This window comes from Bos taurus, chromosome 18 (genome assembly GCF_002263795.3).
Source record: "Bos taurus isolate L1 Dominette 01449 registration number 42190680 breed Hereford chromosome 18, ARS-UCD2.0, whole genome shotgun sequence".
Classification (NCBI taxonomy): domain Eukaryota; kingdom Metazoa; phylum Chordata; class Mammalia; order Artiodactyla; family Bovidae; genus Bos; species Bos taurus.
Window position 1 is genome coordinate 20,205,094 of NC_037345.1, and position 10,455 is coordinate 20,215,548.

General features: G+C 47.2%; 1 protein-coding gene across 1 annotated transcript; it reads left to right on the forward strand.

The window, feature by feature from the left end:
• Window positions 1–1,104: 1,104 nt before the first annotated feature.
• Window positions 1,105–9,798, forward strand: LOC516179 (homeobox protein Nkx-6.2). Its single transcript, XM_059877309.1, has 2 exons — window positions 1,105–1,287; window positions 8,774–9,798. The coding sequence occupies exons 1-2, from the start codon at window positions 1,105–1,107 to the stop codon at window positions 9,380–9,382; spliced, it is 792 nt and encodes a 263-aa protein (XP_059733292.1). The 3' UTR covers window positions 9,383–9,798.
• Window positions 9,799–10,455: the final 657 nt, after the last annotated feature.

The following is a 10,455-nucleotide window of genomic DNA, read 5'->3' on the forward strand; positions in this document are numbered from 1 at the left end:
ATCAACATTTAAGAAAGAGAAGCCCAAAGTTACTCTGTGCGAGGCAGGCAGCAGTGTGCTTGCTCTGGAGGGCTGCAACACTCAGCCCAATTTAAGCAAGGAAATGCTCAGCAATTCTAAAATGCTCTGTTCACATCCATACATAAGGCAAAGTCTCCTTCATGCTCCATTCCGTCCCTACGTTATCAATCAGTTAGGATCAATTCTGCAGCTTAGTCCCGCCCAAACCCCCTGGCTTCCCCATCTTCTCATGACTAGTCTGCAGGGCTGGCCATGTTTATGCTGATACCAGGAGATGACAATTAGTCATATCTATCCATGCTGGTCCATCTAATCCCTGTTGATTTTAGTCATGTCAAATCCATTATCCCAAACAAAGCTGTGTACATCTCTTTGGAGATGCACACAGACTTGCCTTGCTTACTTTGAGAAGGCGGATTTTATGACAACATTAAATACATACTGAGCCCTAACGAATGGGGCACTGATAATTCCTATCACCCTAATCCACGGCTGCTTAACTTGCTTGTGAAAATTCATAGCCTCCTGGATGTGCCCTCAAGATCATCACATCTCCAAAGTTTTCTCCACAATTATATATATATACACACACATACATATATATGGTCATTGCACCCAAGTGTTTCCAGCCATCATAGAACGCAACTCCCGTCCTCCCAAGCCCCGCAGCCGGCAACCCGACAGACCCCTTCCCCACCCAAGCCTTGAGTTTCATCCTGTCTGCTCTCATGCTTTATTTTTGAGCCTGGTAAAAAGGGCGCCCCTCCCCCAGCTGTTTACTTAGAAAGAAGAATCTTAGGTGCTCTGTTTACTTACATTTTTCAGCATTTCTTTGTCTTCCAAACCATTCTAGCTCTTAATATGGAAGTTTTATGGGTTATTTTTATCAGAAAATGCAGACCTTGACTAGTTGACGTGAGCAGTTAGGATGGGTTAAGTGTGCTTTGAAACCCTCGATTTCTCCCCGAGAAAGCAATATATGGCATATGGTAACATCTAGAGCCTGAAAACACAGCCAGTAAGAGTCGCGCAGACTAAAGGAAATCACTACTTAATTCCACAAACATTTGTTTCGGTCCAGGAATGGCACTAGAAACTTTGAGCAGACTGCCCACTCCAGCGCCGGCCGGCACGCGGGATCCATACCGTGCGGCACAGCGCCATCTGCTGGCGGCTCCGCAGCCAGGGGGTGACTCGGAAATCCACCCGAGTCTATTTCCCGGACCTCGGTTCCCGGGGAATTCCTGCGTCTGGGGAGTTCTGAGTGTACTAAAAAGGCGCGAAAGAAGGAGATGGTGCTGGAGAGAAAAAGCAGGGCTAGAGAAAGTTTCCAAAGACTTATTTAACTTGTAAACGGAGGAAGATTAATACCTCTGGAAGGGTCCCCAGACGTCTTGCCAAGGGCACAGGTTTTCAGCTTTAAAGGTGAAGCTGAGTTTATTTGCATCCAAGGCAAAGAGTTGTTTTCCTTCTTTCTCTCTGTCTATAAAGCAGTGTAGCCTAACCATATTGTCTTCACAGCCGGGCTCTGCATGCTTCTTTATGGAGGTGAGGCAGAATTCAAGCCAACTGTCTGTCGGGTTCATTCATGTCCTGACTGTGTGTGTGTGTGTGTGTGTGTGTGTGTGTGTGTGTGTGGTGTGTAGCAGGGGAGTGATATTCAGAAGTGCTTTGGGAAACACTGGGGTTGTTTGCCTATCCATTCCAGAAATCAGTGGAGGGCCCCCTCCCAGGGGCAGAATGTAAGGACTGTGGGAATGCAATCAACACACTTCTGCATGTTTCCACACTGCCTTGAATGGGATCCCAGGCTCCAGGAAACTCATCTCTGATAGACTGTAAAAGACCCAAACTAAATGGACCGAAGAGGTGGTCATTATTCTTCAGGGAGGGCCCTCACTGTAACACAGGGTAAAGCGCTATCTGCAATGATTTTTTAAGGTTACTTTGGAAATCTTATTATTCTCACTCCACCTCCAGCTACCAAGCCTTGTGCTAACTGCGATTTCCATCCTGCAGCACTGACTTCCAGCGTCTCCCTCCCTTCCCTCTCCTTTGCTCTGTCTGTCTCCATCCCCGGAGACTTGTTCCAGACAAAAGCAGGTTGGGGAGGGTGCCATGTCCACATCACCTAGAGAGAAAGAGGAGGCCCGTGACCATTCCTGAATACCTCTAAAGGATGGTTTGCTTAGCCCCCTGCTGTGGGGATTCTCTGGTCCTCGGTGTATGATGGCATGGAGCAAGGATTAACTGTAATTGCTTCTGTGTACAGAAAGGACTAGAAGTGATCTCTTTTCACCTGCTCTCTCTGGAGTGTTAGGCACAACACCGCCAGTGAATGAGACAATTTGGGGGACAGAGTGCCCTACACCCTCTGCAGCCATAGGAGGGGCCTATGCCATTAGGAAAGGTGGCTGTTTTCTCAGGGGCTACCTCTCAAAGTGAAGCAATGTTTTTAAAACACTGTTCCTCCAGATGCTGTGACCCATTCCTTGGCAGACTGGACATAGGCTGGTGTTTTCAGGGAGCTGCTTCCCTCTTTTTCCCCACCCTCCACATCTTAGCAAGCCCACTCTCTCTTAGAAACAAATACAAAATCAGATGTGTTCACTACAGACTTCAAATTTAAGGTCTAAAGGATTTTAGAGACTAGCTTTGCCAGATAGCATACAGGATACACAGCTAAATTTCAGAAAGGTAATGAAGTTGTTTAGTATGTGAACATCCTAAATATTGTCTGGGACATACTCAGACGTGAAAAAGCTTACCATTCGTGTAACACTCAGATTTAACTAGATGCCTGTGTTTTTATGTTTTGGTGTTTACTGAGTCTGGCAGCTCATTAGATTCTCTAGTACAAGTCTTTAGACGGGAGACTAAAATCAACAGAGATAGAGAGCTATGCCCAGTTACCCAGCTGTTTAGAGGCAGCTGCTGGGCCAGAAATCAGGTCTAGAAATTCAGCTGGGGTCCTCTTGATCAAAGGCACTCCCTTGTCTTTCCCCAGGAGAGCCGACTGGAGGCAGAGGTACCAAGTGAGATGATGTAATAAAACCAGTCTCTTATATAATCATTTCAGAGTGACCGTGCATGCTGCAGAGGGCCATAAAGTAAAATGCCACTCATTTGGAAATGCCACTAGTTTATAATTTGTGAAGTTTCCTGCCCAAGTGAAATTTTACATAGCAAACCCTTTCTGGCAGGAGATTCCAGCACTTTCTTTTTCTGCAACCGTTGTTCAGGACGGTTTCAAGGGCTTTGTTCTATCAAGTGATTTCAAACACGAAAGCTCCCACTTACATACAAGCAAATACTATTCTAATTATTCCTCTCTCCCCACTAAAGCCACAGTTCTAAAGCCATTATTGTAGTCAGGTTACTGTTTATCTGGATTAAAAGACTAAACAGATCATCCTAAAATGGTCTAATATTTATCACTGACTTAAATTAGTTATGTATCTTGAGACTGCTCTGGATTCATAGCCAAATAGCTTTTTAGTATCATGGGAAATCTGGAGGAGCCGTTATTTGGGTGATAGGTATTGAAGAACTCAGCTTAGCCATGCTCCATGTGACATCTGAACCTCACTTTCCTTATATTGACACTGAGGGCTTGACGCCTTATGGACTTCCCTGGTGCTTTCAGACACAAGAATCTGCCTGCAGTGCAGGAGACCTGGGCTCAGTCTCTGGGTTGGGAAGATCCCCTGGAGGAGGAAATGGGAACCCTCTCCAGAATTCTTGCCTGAGAGTTTCCAGGGACAGAGGAGCCTGGCCGGCTACAGTCTGTGGGGTCTCAGACTAGGACACGACTTAGTTACTGAGCATGCCACGCTGTGGTCAGTATCCTTGCAGTGCCTACTATAATGCTGTACCCCTCCCTCCTCTCAAGCAATCTGGCCACCAAAAGCTCACACCAAGGAAGGAAAGAAAAGGAGGTTAATGAAACCAGTTGTAATGCAAAGAAAGGTCAGCCTTAGCTGCAAGCCCTGAAACTTAACTGCCAGTGGCATAAAGGGCTCCAGGTAAGACAAGGACTGTATTTACACAAGGTCTTTTCTGCTAAGCCAACTCCAGTCTGAGCTGAGCAACTACTCCAGGCAGCAGAGCTCTTATTGGAAGGCAGAAGCCAAAAGTTAAGTGTGAAGGATTTGGACCTTGTACAATTAGATCACCCCGGAGCCCCAGCATAGCAGTGAGTCTCCATGAGCATTTGGCAGAGTTGTGAAGGTGGGTGAGGAAAGGCCAAAGTAACCTACTTGGAAGAAGAAGAAATAGTCTGGGAGAGGATGGCAAGACCCTGTTCTGTCTGGGAACGCTCTCATGCCCTGCTTGGAGTTCACGTTTCACCAAGGAACGTAAAGGAAGAGTAAATGGGGCTGGGTGGAGAGAGAAGGGTGAGGTTTTCCCTCCCTTGCTCTCCCCTCTTTCATCCTCTTAGGACTTTTTTTAACCTTCATTTCCCTCCCGCAGAAAGGCCATTCAGCAAGGATGAATATAGACCCAAAGCCCGAATGCGCGTTCAATTGTCACCTTGAGTCTTCCCCGCCTGCTGGGTCTCATTCTCCCCTGAGGGAGGCTTGGCTCCTGTGCACAGTTAGTGATGGGGCTCTGACTCCCAAGGATGGATGGCTAAGTTCTTTTCAAAATATCGATCTCTGTAGCATTTTGTCCATGTCTTGAACAGGGCCAATTCAAGGACCTGGCTCTGAAACCTGCATGGATTATTTCCGCTGAGATGTTTTCCTCTGGCTTTGCATCCTGCTTGGAACCTGCAACACTTCGGCCACCTGATGTGAAAAACTGACTCACTGGAAAAGAACCTGATGCTGGGAAAGATTGAAGGCAGGAGGAGAACAGGGCGACAGAGGATGAGATGGTTGGATGGCATCACTGACTCAATGGACATGAGTTGGAGTAAACTCCGGGAGTTGGTGATGGACAGGGAGGCCTGGCGTGCTGCGATTCATGGTGTTGCAAAGAGTCGGACACGATTGAGTGACTGAACTGAACTGGAACCTTCCTGCGGCTTTCTTCTCAAGTACACGCTATGGTTTTGTGAGCTCATATTTTTTTTTTTTTCCCAAGGCTGGAGACTGTGCTCCATAACCCATTAGCCACGTCAAGTCTAGACCTAACCAAGAGCCCAAAAACTGTGGGTTTTTTTTTTTTTATGTTTTGGTATTTACTGAATCTGGCAGCCCATTAGATTGTCTAGTACAAGTCTTTAGACTGAAAACTAAAATCAACAGAGACAGAGACTTAAGCAGCATGTTGAGAAGAAAGACACTACTTCTACAACTTGATCAGCCACTTAGGAACTGCCATTTCTGAAAGATTAGAAAACATCCCAATTTGTGGCTGATCACTAGTATTTACGAGGGTTCACTGTATGCAAAGTCTTTTGCACTCAGCTCTCATTAAGTACTATAGTCCCACATTATGGATGAGTAAACTAAGGCCAAGAAAGGTTTAGTAACTTGGATAACATCACTACAATTAACTAGGAGAGACAGGACTAGAACGTGTTTCACTGCCCCCTAAAAGCCCAAGTTCACAGCTTCTGATAATAATAACCAACTTCCATTGAGCACCTACTGTGTGCCAGTTACTGCCATGTGTGCTTTATGTGTATTATCTCAATAACCCCCCTCAGTGACCTTGTGAGGCAGGTACTACTGTGAAACCCATTTCGTAGATGAGGAATATGATGGATGGAGACTAAGTGAAGAGTTGGAGTCATGAGCCACCCACCTAAATTGTCCCTCTGGATCAGTGGAGGCTATTGGTCTCCCTTCTAATCAACTTTACCATAAAGACTTGTGTAAAAGTCAAAATAAAATAGAAAAATCAACAGCAGCAACACCTAGCCCTCTGCCTCCCAGCCCCCAAGCAGAAGGCGATGTGTACCTTCTTCAGCTCCCTGTGGAGGTTCTGTCCTTCTCTTCCTCTCTGTACAAAAATAAGACCGGAGGGGACAAGGTGTGCCTTTCTGTGACCTGGGTTCCTTTTGTCCCCGTGGAAGACAATGGAAAATTAGCTCTTTAAACAACTGCACAATCCCTTTCATTCTGTCTTTGTCTCTCTCTCTCTACACACACACACACACACCCTTGCCCTCTCTGATCTGAAAATACTGAAAACCCAACTTCTGGAACTCTCCTCTGATTCTTTGGTTCAACACAGGACTCCAGCTTAGGATGGAGACACTCTGGGACCATCGGCTGCTGTGAGGTGGCTTCTGGGTTCCAAACCCCAAGCATTAACCCAGAGGCCCACCAGCCCCCTTACTGCCTGATAAGAGTGCAACCCTAAGGAAGCCGGCAGTTTTATTTCCCTCAGTAAATCTATTCTGATTAATGTACACACTGTATAATACTCCACCTGTAGGTACTGTAATTAAGGTGCATCGGAACCACAATCAACACAGTGACAGGCAGAGGGAAAATTATTGACCTCCCACAGATTTTTTAAGTCAGCACATTTACTACTGTGAAAATCACCAAGTCATTAGCAGAGGGGTTTAAAAAAAATTTTTTTTAAATGAAAGAAGTCTGCTCACATTACAGCTCTTTGTCTGTTAACCTCTGTGTCCCCTCTCTTTCTGATTTAAGATGAAATTCCTCCACACCCATCGGAGCCTCTGCAGACAGGGGGGCACCAGTCTTGGTAGGAGGTGAAAGTTTTCCCTTTTAGACTTGGAGGAGCTTCAAGACTTGGCCGCCCAGCACGGGGGGTCCTGGGATGCAGCCATCAAGCACCCCTCCCTCATGTTTATAGAATCATCAGTTGACAGCTCAAGGGCCCCGCTGGGCTCCCACATTGCCTGAGAGCTCATACCTTGACAAAATGAATCTCCGTGGATGCCCACTTGGGAGATGATTAGCTGTAGTCAGGGCAATGCCAGGCTGTCAACTGAGGGTTTGGGAGGTACCCAGGCCCCTTCCCAGCCTTTCCAACAGTGGTTTCAATCATTCCCAGCCATGCCTCTCCCACCAGGGAACCGGAGGCCCTGCCGGTGATGAGTTTGAGAAGTAGAGACACCCCCTGATGTCCATCTTCAATTATTAACTGCATGCTACCCACCGCCAAAAGGCAAGGATAGGTATTTTCTCACTGGGGTGAGAGGCAGGCAGGGCAATGGTGAGATGCATGAACTTTGGCATCACTCCTGTGTTTTGTTTCTTGCTCTACCACTCCCTTACTAAGCCTCTTTGTGCCTCAGTTTCCTTATCTGTGAAATGGGGATAACTGCTATATATCTCACTTAACAATGGCCATGAAAATTGAAAGGGAAGACCACAACATGCCTGCACAGTGCAGAGCACATTATGAATCAGGAGTTGGTGAATCTTTCTGGAAAATGCTGGATAGAAAATATTTTAGGCTTTGCAGATCATATTGTCTCCATCATAACAACTTAACCCTGCTATTGTTGCCTAGAAACAGCTATAAAGCATTTAAACAAAAGGATGTGACTATGTTCCAATAAAACTTTGTTTAAAAGAACAGGTAGTGGGGCCAGAGGTTGGCCGTTAGGTCATTGTTTGCTAATCACTGTTAAATTTAAAAAATGAATAAATGTCAGCAGCTATTATTACATATGATAGTTTCTTATTGATCAGCTATATAGAAAGAATTGGTGGTGAAATAAGATGTGGTCTGTCTTGAAACATGTTTGGTAGTCCAGGGAGGGGAGGCACTAATTTACAAATATCACTGTGTCCAAGAAGGATGATGCATGAACTAAAAGCTATTATACAAAACTTAAAGCAATATGTGCCTTAGACTATTTCATATTTATTTTGTACAACACCATGCGAACCCTATAGAAATGAATCAGGAATATGTTACATTTACCTCAAAATTAGGTTTAGAGACTAAGTTTTGTTTTGTTTAAAATAAAGATTGAAAGTGCACAAATATCATTGCAACACGCTCCAAATGTGCCCATGTGCTGTTGTAGGTACTACTAGCAGGAAGGCACTGGCGACTCACTCCAGTACTCTTGCCTGGAAAATCCCATCAACAGAGGAGCCTGGTAGGCTGCAGTCCATGGGGCCGCTAAGAGTCGCACACGACTGAACGACTTCGCTTTCACTTTTCACTTTCATGCATTGGAGAAGGAAATGGCAACCCACTCCAGTGTTCTTGCCTGAAGAATCCCAGGGACAGGGGAGCCTGGCGGGCTGCCGTATATGGGGTCACATAGAGTCGGACACGACTGAAGCAACTTAGCAGCAGCAGCAGCAGCAGGAAGGAAGGGGCCTTCACTGATAGCTCAGTTGGCAAAGAATCCACCTGCAATGTAGGAGACCCCCACCTCAATTCCTGGTTCAGGAAGATCCACTACAAGGGGATAGGCTACCCACTCCAGTATTCTTGGGCTTCCCTTGTGACTCAGCTGGTAAAGAATCTGCCTGCAATGAGGGAGACCTGTGTTCGATCCCTGGGTTAGGAAGATCCCCTGGAGAAGGGAAAGGCTATCCACTCCAGTGTTCTGGCCTGGATAATTCCATGGTCATAAAGAATCAGACACAACTCAGTGACTTTCACTTTCACTTTTCAGCAGGAAGGAAGGCCATCAAGGTTTTGTTTAAACTCACATCTTGTTTGTCCAAGTCAATACTCAGTCAAAACAGCCTGCCTGATCATTTTTTGATTGAACGTTCCAGTTAATGTATTCAAGGACCTCCATGTGGAGAAGTTGGAGATCTCTGCTGCCCAAAGTGTGAGGAGAGGAATGGAGTAGAATATCTCTACCTTCAGGAGGCAACTCCAAAGACATCATTTAAAAGCATACTTCGGGGCCGCGGCCGCCTTTGCGCGTGGCTATCCCAAGCCCCTGGTGGAGCTTCCCGGGCGCCCGCCCATCTTCTGGCCCGGAGTGGTGCAGGGCTCGCCCTGGAGGGACCCCCGCCTGGCCGGCCCGGCCCAGGCCGGCAGGGTCCTGGACAAGGACGGCAAGAAGAAGCACTCTCGGCCGACCTTCTCCGGCCAGCAGACCTTCGCGCTGGAGAAGACTTTCGAGCAGACGAAGTACCTGGCGGGGCCCGAGCGCGCGCGCCTCGCCTACTCCCTGGGCATGACCGAGAGCCAGGTCAAGGTGTGGTTCCAGAACCGCCGGACCAAGTGGCGCAAGCGGCACGCGGCGGAGATGGCGTCGGCCAAGAAGAAGCAGGACTCGGACGCCGAGAAACTGAAGGTGGGCGGCTCGGACGCGGAGGACGACGACGAGTACAACCGGCCCCTGGACCCCAACTGGGACGACGAGAAGATAACGCGGCTGCTCAAGAAGCACAGAGCCCCGAACTTGGCGCTGGCCAGCCCGTGCGGCGGCGGCGCGGGGGACGCCTCCTGAGGGCGCGGGGCCGGGCCGGACAACCAGGGTACGGACGCGGGCCGGCGCCCTCGCCAGCCGCCCCCGCCGCAGTGTGTATATATATTTTTACAGAGTAAGTTATACGGCGGCCCGCCTCGGGCTCGGCGTCTGGGCCGCCGCCCCGCGTCCCGGTGGGATCACTTTGTATAATCAATAAATTATTTAACACGTCAAAAAAAATAATAATAAAAGCATCTTGAGTTTTTAAGAGTGATGTCAAAGAATGCTCGCTATATATGTGGTCTTCAAGGTCAATTATAGACAGACAGGGGCTTCCCAGGTGGCGCTAGTGGTAAAGTACTCACCTGCCAATGCAGGAGATGGAAGAGACCCTGCTTCGATCCCTGGGTCAGGAAGATTCCTGGAGGAGGGGAGCATGGCAACACACTCCAGGATTCTTGCCTGGAGAATGTCATGGACAGAAGGGTCTGGCAGGCTACGGTCTATAGGGTCATAAAGGGTCAGACGTGACTGAGCGACTAGCTCTTCTACTTTCACACATACACAAACAGGTTGTCAGTTACTTAATATAGCTGTTCCTAATCTGGCAGGAACAGGAGTCCCATTTGGATTTTAGGTCAAATTGATATTTTCTATTAATGCAACATAGACCACCCCCTTTGTTATTCATTCAGTCTACAAATATTGTTGAGATTACGCTATATGCATTGCTTGAAACTTGACACTAAGAGATATAAAACTGAGTAAATTGTGGAACTTAAGCTCCTACAAGATACTAAGACAAAATGTGATGGAGAAGTGGACCGGAGGAAGTCTGTAAAGGGATCTGCATGCTAGTTCCTCACTCTAGAAGACGATGATCAAACTTCGTTTTTAGAAAGATGAGGCTCCTCTTCCAATAAAGAAGAGCATTAGGATGGAAAGGAAGATCCTGTGTTATCTACCTGTGTGCTAATGGTACTCTCTCGAATAGCGACATTGCCTACTTTTAGATTCTGCCAAGGCACGGGACTCACCTGTTCCTACCCTCTCTCCTCTACAAGTCATCTCCATTTCTACACACAGTGGGCTGGCTATTCCTTTACAAATGT